Below are 14,087 nucleotides of genomic sequence, written 5' to 3'. Positions count from 1 at the left end.
CCGCGGGCTGCGCGCCTGTGTCGTGACAGTTGTGTCGCTTTTCGGTGCGATGTTGAAGTCGGAAATTATTCCGGATTTCGGGTTCTTTCCCTCTTTAAAACAAATCTGACTGTAGGTTGTATTTGTTATCAGAAGTTGGGCACTGAGGAAATTCAACATTACTTTAATTTCTTTCTTCCTCTGACTAAAAGTAATATATGCTTCTCATTTCTTATTATGTTTATCCTTACTACTTTGCCACCTTTTCTGCTGCATGGTTGCCGGGCTGGTTTGTTTTGACTTTGTATGGGGTGACGATATGGCCTAAGATTTAAGTCCAGAAGTCTCGTTCCTCATAACTTAAAAACAGGTGGGGGTTTTTTACATAATCTGATGGTTGGTACATACATGATAATTAAATTGTATTTACTTAACAATTCACAAAAATGAAAGTAAAGAAGGAACTAGGATTAATTGCCCACAAGTGAAGAAGTGTTGGCAGTGAAGATACTACCTGTCACTGTGCTACATCTTGACTGTGTCCGTAGTAAAAACAAAAATCCCAAAGAACTTTTTTTTAAAAAAAGTCTAACTTCTCTCCACTCAGAGATTGTGGAATATGCTGCTAAATTTCAGTACAAGCTCATGTACTCCCATTACTAACTGTTAAATGCTCGTATCGTTATCTGTAGTTTAAAGGCTGGGCTTAAAGAGGAGTTGAAATGCTTTAGATAAGTTTTTAGGCTGGAACCAAACCCAGTTTGAGTGGGATTTTTCTTCTTCCTTGCCGAAGCGACTGTATCGGGGTCTGTAAATGATAGAGCTGTGGAAGCCGCAGACAGGCACCGCCAGGCTGCAGGTGTGTGGTGCAGGAGCCGAGGTGCTGTGATCCCCTCCCGGCTGCGTCAGGTTTATCCCAGGAGGGATGGAGCGACTTTCCCGTGCTTGGAAGCCTGGGCGTAGCCGCTGTGCGGTGACGGGCTCCGGGGTAGCATGTTTGTGAGACAGAATTCAAGAGGGGCCCCCGTGGGCTGTTTGTTTTGTGTTTACCGGCAGCTTTGGGATTTGGGCTGGTAGACCTGGTCCTGTTTGAGCACTGAGGTATCAGAATTAAGTGGCAATAGTAAAATCCTGTCTGTGTACAGTCAGGCTGTACATTCACGGATTGAAAAGACACTTGTAATAAAATTGTGGGGTTTTTTTAAAGCTTCAGTGAGTTCTGATCGTTCCAGAACTCACAGTAGAGAATATGTGGCAAGGAGAAAAACCACCCCAAAATAAGCCTCCTAAGCTGAAAGACCAGACCAGAGGATTAGTTTGTCTTTTTTTTTTTTTTTTGTCTAAACATGTCTGCAAAGCCTTTGAAGTAGAAATAAAAAAAATCTGGAGAGCATGTTCAGGTACAAGTCTGCCCATACCCATCTGGCCTGGTGAGGAGGAAGGGATTTAATTTATTTAATTTTTAAATGCATTTATACTGGTTCTGCAAATCTGCAACGTCCTCATCCTCGTTTTGCCTCTAGAAATGTAGGTTTTGGGGTGGGTGGGGAGAGGGCACAGACCTTTTGCAGTGAGAACTCTGAGCAGCATGTGTGTTGTGTCCTCCAGAACCCCAGCGCAGCCAAACCCTGATCCCTGCATCTGTTCGGACTTGCATGTTTCAACGGTCTCACGAGTGATAAGATCAGAAATTAGGGGTTTTTTTAAAGATTGTGGGGGAAATTTTGCTGCCTTCAACAAATACTTGAAACTTGTTGTGCCTTTTGGCAGGGAACGTGCTAAATAATAGCTTGTAATGCCCCAAAACTGATCCCATAAATTTTGCTTAATTAAATGTTGTCCCTGTGATTATAATTAAAGCTACTTGACTAATAATGTGTATTTGAAGCTGATAAACATCAGAGGTGTTTACTCTTACTCTGCTCTTTCATATTCTGGTGTCTTTAGTGCCCTGGTGTTTAAACAGATTAGTTGAATGACACAGAGCTCCGAATTTCTCAGGAAAATGTGATGGATTTAAGTGGTCTAGAAGAGCTGCCTGGCCCAACGTGTATTTAACTAATAGTTTAAGAGGATGTTGTTACAATCGATTAGTGTCCTGTTGACGGAAGATAGGAGTGGCTGGTAAAGCAGGAGCAGTGTCTGCTGATTTCTCTCCAGAAGACTGGATTTCCTTCGTTTACACATAATTAAAATCAAACACAGGAATAGATTTTTTTATAAGTATTTTCAGATAAATTCTGATTGCTGCTTCGTGTTTCCACCCTTCCAAGCGAGGACCTGCTTCAGTGCTGGGAGCAGTCACATGCCCAGCGAGTCTGGGGTGGACAAGGCACATGGTGTTAATGTGGGAATGGAGGAGGAAGGCTAGGTCAGCTGGTAGACTTTTGGTCTAGACTACAGGGGCTGGATTTAATTTCCAGTTCCAACAAAGACTTTTTGTCTTAGCAAAATGATTTACTCCTGGTTGCTCAGGTCCCTGCCTGGAAATCCAGTTTACTCTGCTTTGGAGGTGTGCTGGGGGTGAATGTTCTCAGTAAAATCCCTTATTTGGGAAAGAATGGAAGAGGCTGTAATAAGGTACAGTAAATAGTCTATAGCCTTAATGTAAAGGATCTCAAATAAGTGTGTATTTTTTTTCTAAAGAATGAGGGAAAATTACCTGACTGTGTGTCCTGTGGCTGCTGAGCGGTGAAGCGCGTTGCCTCAGCTGCCTGGCCTGCAGGCGGTAGCAGGAGTGCTTTGCTAGCAGCAGACCCGCTCAGCTGCGGCTGGTTTTCTTGTTACAGCTTGACACACACCTCTTTAAAGTAGAAGTGCACGGAGGGGACGTAGCTGCGTTCACCTGCGGACCAGCTGCTGCTCTGGGTGGGGGGTGTGAGCCAGAAGTGCCGGGAGGAATGGAGATGGTAATATTCTGTTACCAGCGATTTGGGGGCTCGCTTACCTGGGGTCAGTAAAACTGCTAGGTAAATTACATCATCAGATTTACTATTCTGTAACTTATTTCCCTGGATCTTACTGTTGTCTCTTGACCAGTACTTCAGAAGCCAGAAAAAGGAGCGAGGGAGAGATCAGTGCCTTGCTGGTGGTTTCAGAACACCTCAGCATTCATGTCACTGTAGCTGTTAAACTTGCTGCACCAGAAGTTTCAGTCAACACTTTTAAAATAGAGAAAACCCCCCTCCCTTATACAACAGTTGCTGGTGCCAGATTTTTAATGATATGCACATCGGCGACCATCGCAGCGGGGTTTAGAACAATGGTTGAGTCACTTCCTCGCTGGGCCTGCCAAGGATCCTCCTGGGAACAGGTGACATCACTCCTGCCCGCCTCGCGGAGGGCACCAGCTCCCCGGGGCCCAGCCAGCACTCACCTGGGGCAGAAGGACAAACAGCTCGTGGTGGTGGTAGTTTCTTGGCTTTGTGCCTTAAAGGATTTACAATTTTTTTACTGTTCAGCAGCCCAGGTTTTTATGAGCACCCAGAAGTGGGTTAAACTTGTCAGCTGGTGTGTGTCATACTGAGGTTCGGCTCTTGGAGCAGAGTGATGGAAACGCCCTGTGAATCCTGGGATTCTGCTTCTGAGAACTCGGATTAACTTAAGGCCTTGGAATTCCACCTGTTTCATGATAGGTTAAGAAGTTGTCTTCAGGTTTTGTAGAACAGCACTATTTAAAGTGGGTATTTATCTTCAGACCTGGATGGAGATGCCATCACCTGGAGAGCCGACGGGATTTTGGTTCATCCACTGAGGGATCGACACATGCTACTGCAGCTTCTCTGGGATTTTTTCCTTTTTCCCTCTGCTGCTTTTGCATATTCTGTGCTGACGGTTCCTCTTGGCTGATCTTTCTATTAAAAGCCAGTGCTTGGAGGTAACATCAATAAAGAGTCAGATCATTTAGACTGCGCTTTGCAAACGCGCCTCATTTCATTTGAAGATAATGAATCAAAGCTGGTGCCGCTGACTCCAGTTCCTTAGTGCTGAGGGCAAATGTGAAATGGTTTACACTTGCTTTTAGATTTCCCTCTTGCAGTTGGCTGTTAAATTTTAATGTGCAATACTGAAACAAGCTTGTGTAGAATCGAAATGAGACTTTTAGAGAAGTAAGAGTGGTTTGATTAGCTTTAAAATGCTACGGCAAATATGTTTGCTAAATTTCGTTCAGTAAAAATTTAGTGTTCTTCTCACAGTGGGCAGCTTTCTCATCTCGTCGGAGAGCTGAGTTACAGATACTAGATAAATTACATCAAACATCTAAGTGCAAGAAGAGTTTTGGAAATACTGTATTGATAAAGGATTTCGCTGAGGCTGTCCGTCTGTGGGGGTGCAGCAGGGCATTAGACTCTGAAGGGTGTTGCTCTGAAAACTTCAGCTGCTTTACTAGTTCTGATGGACTTTTGTGGTTTTCTTGGATAACTTAGAGGCCTCATTTTTTTAGAGGAAATCATGTCATAGCTAAAACAAAGTAGTGATCCAGTCGCGATTGTCGCGCCTGATGTATTTAGCAGATAGGTTTGTGTGCTGCAGTGAGTACCTCCTGAACAAGCTATGCTGCGAGCATTGATTGGGTGGGGAGGGTCCTGTATGATAAAGATCTTGTGTTCACATAGATTTCTGGAGGAGAATGGAGGAGGAAAAAGACAATGTTTGATTCTGCTGGAATTGTTTAAACAGAATTCTGTGTGTGTTGTAGGACTGTATGGAAAAATGTAATCTGCAGAAAAGCAATCTCTGTTCGTTAACTTTTCGATTTATCAGCTGGAGTTTAAATAACACTGTAAAAGAGGGGCTAATGAAGCAAGTATTAATTACATAACTGGTGTGTGTTTTCACTCCTTGGGAGTTTTTCTAAATTAGACCCAATGGGAACTGCCGTCCTTGCCTTTTATGGTTTGGAGTCTGTTGTGATCGTAGAACCCAAGCGCTGGCCTTGTCTTCCAGGTTAATGGACCTGATGGCATTCTGCAGAACGGAGCTGTCGATGACAACGTGGCTAAAACCAGCCAGCTTCTGGCAGAGTTGAACTTTGAAGAAGACGAAGAAGATACCTATTACACAAAGGATCTTCCTGTGCATGCGTGCAGGTAAGACTTAGTCTTTGCCGCAGGCAGGAGCACTTGACGTGAGTGAAAGGCGTGTGCATGTGTGCTTAGAGTATTTCTGGAGCTCGAGAGCAACTTCCTGGCAGACGCCCAGGCACTGGAAGGGAAGCAGTGCCCTCTGCTGAGCTCCTCTCTGTGCACAAGGCAGCTGCCAGGGCCAGCGGGGTTTGACCTCCCTTGGGGAGCAGAGGCTAAGCCAGCCTAGGGATGGTCATGCTGGGAAGTGTTAAAATATTTGGGACTCGGAACAGAAGTTTATCTCATGTTTGATCATGATGCTTTTACTGACACTCGTGCTCCCTAATTTTCACTTCCCCGTATTTTTGTAGGCAGCTTAGATCTTGTATTGAAATTTCCCTGTAAGCAAGTAACCAGTCACTTCCTGTTTTTTCATTTCTAATTCCAGTTACTGTGGTATCCATGACCCTGCTTGTGTGGTTTATTGTAACACCAGCAAAAAGTGGTTCTGTAACGGGCGTGGAAATACATCTGGCAGGTGAGTGGCCAAATGATGGAAATAATACTGACAGTCTCATTTTGGAGGGTGTTTGTTTTGAGGTTTATAATGGCTGTGACTTACAGTGTGGTGGTAATTGATAACTGGTGACTTAAATGTGAACCTCCAGCCTCCTCTTAGTGCTTCTGCTGTTACCAACTTAGACCTTGATCTCAGCAAAACGTGCATCACTTCAGTGAAGTGAGCTTGCTGCTGCTTCCCTCCTCCTGCAAAACACAGTAGAATGATGCTCTTGACCTGTGGAGCATCAGGAGGCTTCTTTTAATTACCAGTAACATAAAACATTTGTACCCATTTCCTGTTCTTTCTCACTCACCTTGAAGCATTCACACACTGAGAAACCACTGACACGGTGTGTTGTGGTTTGAACCCAGGACACACCATGTTAGCAGTATCTGGGTGAAAAGAGCGAGATCTTGCCAGTGTAAATAGATCTTGTTTGTGTGTTTTAATAACCGGGCTGATATATTAAGTTAGGAGTAAATGTGTTTTTTCCCATTAACTTCCCAAAACATCCACCCTCTCTGGTTTCAGCCACATCGTTAATCATCTTGTGAGAGCGAAGTGCAAAGAGGTGACTCTCCACAAAGATGGGCCTCTGGGAGAGACCGTCTTGGAATGTTACAACTGCGGATGTCGTAACGTCTTTCTCCTTGGCTTTATTCCAGCTAAGGCCGACTCTGTGGTGGTTTTGCTGTGCAGGTGAGAGAATGCCTTTGTTGGCCTGCTGGTGTCAAGTCCGGGCTTATTGCTAAAGGTCAACAGATTTAAAACTGTGATTTTCAGATTTGGAAGAGTGACAGGTCAGGAACACAGTGTGGTTTTGTGTCAGCTTGTAGAATCGTTTGAAGACAATAGTAGATTGGAAATGGTTCTCTGACAGGTTCTATCAGAAATGATGAATTTATGCTCGTATGTGTTTTAATTAAAAGCTGTCATTTACCAGTATTTGACAGTAGAAGGTGTGTTTCTAGAGTGAGTCCTAGATGAAACAGATGGGAGTTAATCCTGGGGGGTTTTGATATTATACGTGCATAGTTTTAATGGACTGTAACAACTGTCAAAGGTCAGTGTCATATTTTTAACACTTTAGATGCTGAAATTTTCAGTTCTAGAAAGACCCAAGAAATACTAATTACAATGCTGAGTTTTCCTGGTGTTGAAACAGCAAATACACTGAAACTGAAGTGGAACTGAAATCATTTGGCCTAGCAGGGAAGGGTCATTAGGGTTTTTCCTTTTAACTGAGTTACCTGAGTTGGATTAGGATCGTGATAAACCTATTGTTGCACTTCACACAGTAGACCTTTTCTTACACTTGTCTAATTTAATAATTTTTTTCAATGTTTTGGTTGTGCAGGCAGCCATGTGCCAGCCAGAGCAGTTTAAAGGATATTAATTGGGACAGTTCACAGTGGCAGCCTCTTATCCAAGACCGCTGTTTCCTTTCCTGGCTGGTAAAGATTCCATCTGAGCAGGAGCAGCTGAGAGCACGACAGATCACAGCTCAGCAGATCAACAAACTGGAAGAGCTGTGGAAGGTACGTGGTGCTGGAGGGACAGGACTGTTCCAGTAGCTGTATAAGGCAGGGAACATTCTCACATCACGTGAGGTTTAAATCTTGCAGCTGGGTGTTGATCAAAGGGTTCGGGAGATGATCTATCAAAGAAGGAAAGTCTCACCCTTGGGTTCTTCAGCTCTGTTCAAGTTACACCACTGGGTGATCTGAAAAAACAACTTTCCTTCCCCATGTCAAGTCTCGTTTTGGCTTTACCTGATCACTGGCTGAGTAGGGAATTGTTAGTGCACGGCTGGTATTCAGTCATTGCCTTTTGAGAGATACAAAATGTGAGCTTTACATTCTAGGAAAATCCATCTGCAACCCTTGAGGACTTAGAAAAGCCTGGTGTGGATGAAGAACCTCAGCACGTCCTGCTCAGATATGAAGATGCTTATCAGTACCAAAATATATTTGGTCCCTTAGTCAAGCTGGAGGCAGACTATGACAAGAAACTCAAGGAGTCTCAGGTAACATGTTTGAAAAACACCTCTTTGAGGAGGCTTCTGAGCAGTTCTCTGATATCAAACGGTGGTGGTTAGGACTGTTTCTCCTTAAATCACTCGTAGAACAGAATTATCTTCTGCAGAAGGTGCAAGCTCAGTCCGTAGGAGTAATAAATACAGGTATTTGTCTGTACTGTGGCGCTGGAACAGCAGGTTGTGTGTTTCTCCACTGTTGAGAAGTACAGGGCAGTGAGGAAAGTGGTAGTTGTCGAACAGCTCTTTGAGAACGTAACAGATGCCTGTTCTTCACCACTAGACCCAAGATAACATCACAGTCAGATGGGACCTGGGCTTGAACAAGAAGAGAATTGCTTACTTCACTTTGCCAAAGACCGATTCAGGTAACGACAGCTCGATTGTGTGTTTTGTCTGGTTTTTTAATGCCTGGTGAACAGCAGCAGTGTCTGAGGAGCTGGCCTGGGCTGTAAGATAGTACTGTAAGTGTTCTGTGGTGGGGATGGTTGTTCATCGGTGAACGCTCTAAGAGCATTTTGCCTTCCTTTGTAGATATGCGTCTTATGCAAGGAGACGAGATCTGCTTGAGGTATAAAGGAGACCTGGCCCCTTTATGGAAAGGAATTGGTCACGTAATCAAAGTTCCTGATAGTATCCTTTACTTAGAGAGCCTTCAGGGAGGCCTAAAAGAAGGCTGAGGTATCTGAGAGATCCGTAAATGTACACAAGTAATTTTGAGATAATTCCAATTTGTCATGGGGATCTGCTAAAAAAAATCAAAATTGGGAAAAATAAACCCCAAATTTTTGCTATAGATTACTACTTAACGAGGTTCTACAGATTATGGTGACGAGATAGCCATTGAGCTGAGGAGCAGCGTTGGAGCGCCTGTGGAGGTCACTCATAACTTCCAGGTGGATTTTGTGTGGAAGTCTACTTCATTTGACAGGTACGGAGAAAGCACTTATTGCTGGGCAGAGAGCGGGTGCAGCTGGTGTCTCCATCTTCCTTCAGGGGGAGTTCCGGAATGAGGGAAGATTCTGTCAAACGCTGGTGTTTCTCTACAGAATTTTCTGGTTATAGTGCTTTGGAGCATTCACATGAGGGAAAACGACCTGCGTTCTTGGAATCTAATTTTTGTCTCTTAATTCTGTTAGTGTTCCACAGTGTTCTCTTTTCCCAGGGTACATTTTAATTTGTGCCTGATGCCTGATTAACCTTTGCGTAGGACACGTGTGGACAGTGTATTTGAGGTCATACTGATTTTTTTTTTTTCTGTCCTTTCCTTGTTTCAGGATGCAGAGTGCTTTAAAAACCTTTGCTGTGGATGAGACCTCAGTGTCTGGGTACATCTATCACAAGCTGTTAGGTCATGAGGTAGAAGATGTAATTATTAAATGCCAGTTGCCAAAGCGCTTTACAGCCCAAGGACTTCCTGATCTCAACCATTCTCAGGTAACCTCCTCTCCTTTTTACTACAGGCAAAGACTATGACACAGGATTTATGAGTAGCGGTTGAACAGCTTTGTAACTTCCTGCGCACTGAATACTAAATAGCAATGAAAATTTTATAGGTTTATGCTGTGAAGACTGTCCTGCAGCGTCCTCTGAGCCTTATTCAGGGTCCCCCTGGTACCGGAAAAACAGTGACATCAGCCACAATCGTCTATCATCTGGCCAGACAGGGCAATGGGTAAGAACTGTTCTCTCTAGATCTTTGTGTATGAGGCTACTTTATTAATGGTCAAAGAATCAACTTAATAGTAAAAATTAAAGTGAGTGTCGTTGAACTAAACAGGTTTTCTAGAAGTATATTTTTCTGGGAAGACTCGTGCTTCTTTCCTGAGCATATTTTTGATGGATATGTGTCATAACACATGATTTTATTGTAAGTCTAGGAAAAAATGCACAACTCCTTGAGACTTACTTTTTGCTGATCTTTTTTTTTCAAGACCTGTGTTAGTCTGTGCTCCAAGTAACATAGCTGTAGATCAGCTGACCGAGAAGATCCATCAGACTGGACTGAAGGTGGTTCGCCTGTGTGCTAAAAGTCGCGAGGCAATTGACTCTCCGGTGTCCTTCTTGGCACTGCATAACCAGATCCGAAACATGGACAGGTGAGACATGGTGGAGGGGATGGGGAACAACAAAACCAACTGACGTGTTGTGGTGGACACAAATGATGACCTGTGTGGTGGTGACAGCACACAGTTGCTTGATGGGGTAACTTGTTTGGTTCTATACGTGTGTCATATTTAGTCTTACAGTGAGTTTGCTGTCGTTAAGTCATGAAGTAAAATTCCTTTTTTTTGCAGCATGCCAGAGCTTCAGAAACTGCAGCAGCTGAAAGATGAGACTGGAGAGCTGTCATCTGCAGATGAGAAACGTTACCGGGCGCTGAAACGAACAGCAGAGCGTGAATTGCTTATGGTATGGTTCCATCAGGTCTCGCAGCTTAAATAATTGCCTTTGCCTGCCTGAGGCTTGGTTGCTGTTTGCTGGTGGAGACCAGAGTTCAGTTTAACCTCGGGGGGGAGGCTCCTGGAATGGTACCTAATACTGTTCTGTGTAGAAATAGCGTCTGTTGATCAATTTGTGTTGTGTTTCTGTCCCAGAATGCAGATGTGATCTGCTGCACCTGCGTGGGAGCCGGTGATCCGAGACTTGCGAAGATGCAGTTCCGCTCCATTCTGATCGATGAAAGCACCCAGGCGACTGAGCCGGAGTGCATGGTGCCCGTCGTCCTGGGAGCAAAACAGGTGGGAGCCATGGGACTTCACAAAGAGAAATTTAATTACAGGAAGAGTTTATAAAAGGAGGAAGTAGCATCAAGCAGTAACAGTCACAGAGCAGGCACACAGGGGTGTGAAATCCTTTCTTTCTGTGGAAGACTCTTCCATAATACAGATGTAAATGACTTTGTTTTGTGTTAGTCCTGCTAGTTTTCGGTTTCCATGGTGTCATCCCTTCCCAGAACATGTTGGTGGTGTTGGAATAATGTGGAGACTAAATCTGATTTTATTTGGAATTGATCATCTAGTTGATGCTAAAGGTTTATAAGCCTTAGATGAGATCTGAAGCTTATTACAAGTCCAACTGATTAGTACCTAATGCGTTTTATAGTGGGATAGGGCTGTTGTTTCTAGCTATTGGGCAAGTCTCGCAAAATAAACACTTAGGTATCTACGCACTTCTCTTTTCCACAGCTTATTCTCGTGGGTGACCACTGCCAGCTTGGCCCTGTTGTGATGTGTAAAAAGGCAGCGAAGGCCGGCCTGTCGCAGTCTCTCTTCGAGAGGCTGGTGGTGCTGGGCATCCGTCCCATCCGCCTGCAGGTCCAGTACCGCATGCACCCGGCCCTCAGCGCCTTTCCATCCAATATCTTCTACGAGGGCTCGCTCCAGAATGGGGTCACTGCAGGTGAGCAAGAGCCTCATGGCATGACATGGAAGTGAGTGTTCCTGTTAGTAAAGCAGTGCTGACTTGTTGGACTTGCTGTTTTGTGCTCTTCAGCGGACCGGGTGAAAAAAGGGTTTGATTTCCAGTGGCCACAGCCAGATAAGCCAATGTTCTTCTACGTTACGCAAGGACAGGAAGAAATTGCAAGCTCAGGCACCTCTTACTTAAACAGGTAAACAAACTTCAACAGTCAGAGATGAACTTACGTAAAAATACTTTGTCCCAGTGTATCAGATGTAAGGGGGATTGTTAAATGAACCCGTTAATATGACAGACATCCCTTGGGGACAATCACAGTTAATGAAGTCAGGGAAGCGCAGGGTACGGTTCCGGCTGCAGACCAAACATCTAAGTGTTTCTCTAACCTTGGAATCTCTGCCACAAACTCGGTGTTCTGTGTTCACTGTGACTCACGGTGCCTGGCTGTGCGAATGAAGCTGTGTGTGGAGGGTGGTGCCTGTACTTCACATCGCACGTGCTCTGTGCACTGGGATACCTTCTCCTGTTGGGTCGTGTGTTCTGCAGCAGTTCTAAATTAACAAAACGTTGTTTCCTATTAACAGCCGTGACTGGAAGTGCTTTTCCTAATAAAAGGTGCCATCAGGGGCAGTGCAGGCTGAGTCGCCTTTCAGAGCTGATTTGCCCGGGGCTCCCTTTACAGTAAGCGAAGAGGAAAAAGGCATCTCCAGTGGGAGCAGTTGAGCCCTTAAGTGGGTCTGAATTGTTCTGTGGAAGTGCACGTCTCCCTTCACTGGAAGCATAAGTGGCACAGGACAATTAAGTGCCTAATAAAGGAGATGGGTTTGGGCCACTTTAAAGTGAGCACAGTTGCAGCAGGAAATGCTGATCAAGCCATGTTCAGAAGGCAGAATTCCAGGAGCTCCTGAAGCAGAGTCCCAAGTCTTAGATTTTGACAGGAGTGGAAAGGGATGGGAATTCAGTTTCCTTTTTTCTATCCCTTTTCTGCCACTTCTCTTTCAAAGAGTGAGCTTAACACTTCCCTCCTCGTGGTTGTACGTGCCTGGAAGGGAAACCAGACCAGCTCCTGAACAATCCGTGCTGTGCTGGCTTTACTCTTTCGTGAGCAGTGTGTGCAAGACTGCCGGGTGCAGCCGGGCGGTGCCCAAACGGCACAATAGCTGGCTGGCAGGAGACTGTCTTTAAAACCATTCTATAGTTAAAGCTTAAAGCAGTGGAAGGATCTGTTGGCACAGCAGGCTGGAACACTTCCAATCATCTCACTCGAAGTACACGTGTACATTTAACTCAAGTTCCATTTCGGACTTGGCCACCAAGAATTTTGCTATTCCAGGAGGTCTAGTTGTGTAGTTCTGAGAAGGTGGAGGAGAAATTTTTGTGTCATTGAGACCATTTTTGAGATGCTGACTTTTGCTTGCATTCCTCTGGCTTTGCCCGAGTTCCTCTGTGGCCAAAGTCAAGAGGTGACAGTGGTGAATGTTCCTGCAAAGCTCAAGCCAAATTAATCAGTGCTTGAGCAGTGTAAAATTGATCTTTCTCTTGAAGTAGGACAGTAACCTTGATTCTGCTTAGATAAACAAATCTCTCTTCCTAGGACGGAAGCTGCCAATGTGGAGAAGATAACTACGAAGCTATTGAAGGCGGGTGCCAAACCCGATCAGATTGGCATTATTACTCCTTACGAAGGACAGCGCTCCTATCTGGTGCAGTACATGCAGTTCAGTGGTTCCCTGCATACAAAGCTCTACCAGGTATGGAGTCGTTGCACAGATGAGATCACTAGAATGCAGACAGGCTAGAAGAGTCAGATACTGTGGAGCTTCACAGCGCTTTCATTTTTAGTCTGGCTTTTCAGGCGTCAGTCTGTGTTTATTCTTTAGTAATTTTTTTTTTTTAGTTGATTGTGGTTAAAATGGACCAGGGAGAAGAGTTGAGGATTCAAATGGCAGTAAGCCTCAGGGGAGCAGCTGGCCAGATAAAGGAGAGAGCCCTGCTAAGGTCTCTGTTGAAAGGAGGCTTCAGTGAGTCCATCCTCTGAGGACTCACTGAGGCGCAGAGGGAGAGGTCATGAGCGCTTCAGCTGTGGAAAAGCTTCGGTCAGCTCGTCTCAGCAGAATGCATTATGCCAAGAGACGTGCAGGAAACCAAGCGCCATAAATTCTGATGGTCATACTATTTATTTGCTTGGAAATATGTCCTCCCTTCCCTGGAACTCCTCCCAAACACTAACATTTGTTGCTACAAACAAGACAGTTGTATGTTTGATATGGTCTGTTTTGCAATATTGAGAACTTGCTCAGTGTTCTTACTGCGGGAAGTGTTGGTGGAAATGCTCTTACTTCTGCCAGGAATGATCTGTCCCTCTGAGCCAGGTTTCTCGGTAGCTGGAGCAGCAGCACTAATTTGGACCTCTCTTACTACGAGGTTTTGGGATAGGCAGAAGGTTTTTGGCCGCATACCTAGAAAAGGGACACTTTCCATAGAGCGGCGCCAGTGCTGGGGAAGGAGAACCACAAAGCAGTGAACATAGAAGTCATTTGTCCTGAACTGAGACTGTCTGTTCCCCTTCAGTATCAGTGGAATTCCCAAATCATTCGTCATGACAAAAATAACATTTTTGTCAAATGATGAGAGCTGCTGGCGCAGGCCAATGTGTTTCGTAATGCCTGTTGGTAACACAACTGTTTTGCACTGCGCTTCCGTGATTTACGTGTTTTCCTCTGCTTCAGGAAGTGGAAATTGCAAGCGTGGATGCCTTCCAGGGACGCGAGAAGGACTTTATTATCCTGTCTTGTGTGAGGGCCAACGAACACCAAGGAATAGGGTTTCTGAATGACCCCAGGCGTCTTAACGTAGCTCTTACAAGAGCAAGGTAAAGTGGAACTGGACAAATTTTCATCTGTTCTAGAGATGTAACTCCTGCTAAAGCATCGCTCAGTCTAACAGCAGGTCTGTGGTTTGTGGGCAGCAGAACCATTCCCCACCCCACCTGGGTTCAGGGAGCCCTGAGTGATTTCTGCATTCC

At 44.8% G+C, this 14,087-nt stretch overlaps 1 protein-coding gene across 1 annotated transcript in view; it reads left to right on the top strand.

The window, feature by feature from the left end:
- Positions 1-4,926: 4,926 nt before the first annotated feature.
- The window catches only part of UPF1 (UPF1 regulator of nonsense transcripts homolog (yeast)), a gene marked incomplete at its 5' end in the record, with an annotated part of 12,880 nt that continues 3,719 nt past the window's right edge, over positions 4,927-14,087 (top strand). The window contains 17 exons of the mRNA XM_010133049.1: positions 4,927-5,069; positions 5,494-5,583; positions 6,139-6,306; positions 6,965-7,145; positions 7,472-7,633; positions 7,926-8,010; positions 8,177-8,275; positions 8,465-8,573; positions 8,920-9,079; positions 9,199-9,317; positions 9,577-9,741; positions 9,940-10,054; positions 10,240-10,383; positions 10,831-11,044; positions 11,138-11,255; positions 12,657-12,813; positions 13,792-13,934. Coding sequence (XP_010131351.1) covers positions 4,927-5,069; positions 5,494-5,583; positions 6,139-6,306; positions 6,965-7,145; positions 7,472-7,633; positions 7,926-8,010; positions 8,177-8,275; positions 8,465-8,573; positions 8,920-9,079; positions 9,199-9,317; positions 9,577-9,741; positions 9,940-10,054; positions 10,240-10,383; positions 10,831-11,044; positions 11,138-11,255; positions 12,657-12,813; positions 13,792-13,934 — 2,372 coding nt within the window. The remainder of the gene's footprint in view (positions 5,070-5,493; positions 5,584-6,138; positions 6,307-6,964; positions 7,146-7,471; positions 7,634-7,925; positions 8,011-8,176; positions 8,276-8,464; positions 8,574-8,919; positions 9,080-9,198; positions 9,318-9,576; positions 9,742-9,939; positions 10,055-10,239; positions 10,384-10,830; positions 11,045-11,137; positions 11,256-12,656; positions 12,814-13,791; positions 13,935-14,087) is intronic.

Source organism: Buceros rhinoceros, unplaced genomic scaffold, assembly GCF_000710305.1.
Source record: "Buceros rhinoceros silvestris isolate BGI_N320 unplaced genomic scaffold, ASM71030v1 scaffold31313, whole genome shotgun sequence".
Taxonomy (NCBI): domain Eukaryota; kingdom Metazoa; phylum Chordata; class Aves; order Bucerotiformes; family Bucerotidae; genus Buceros; species Buceros rhinoceros.
This window is presented reverse-complemented; position numbering and strand designations above follow the sequence as displayed.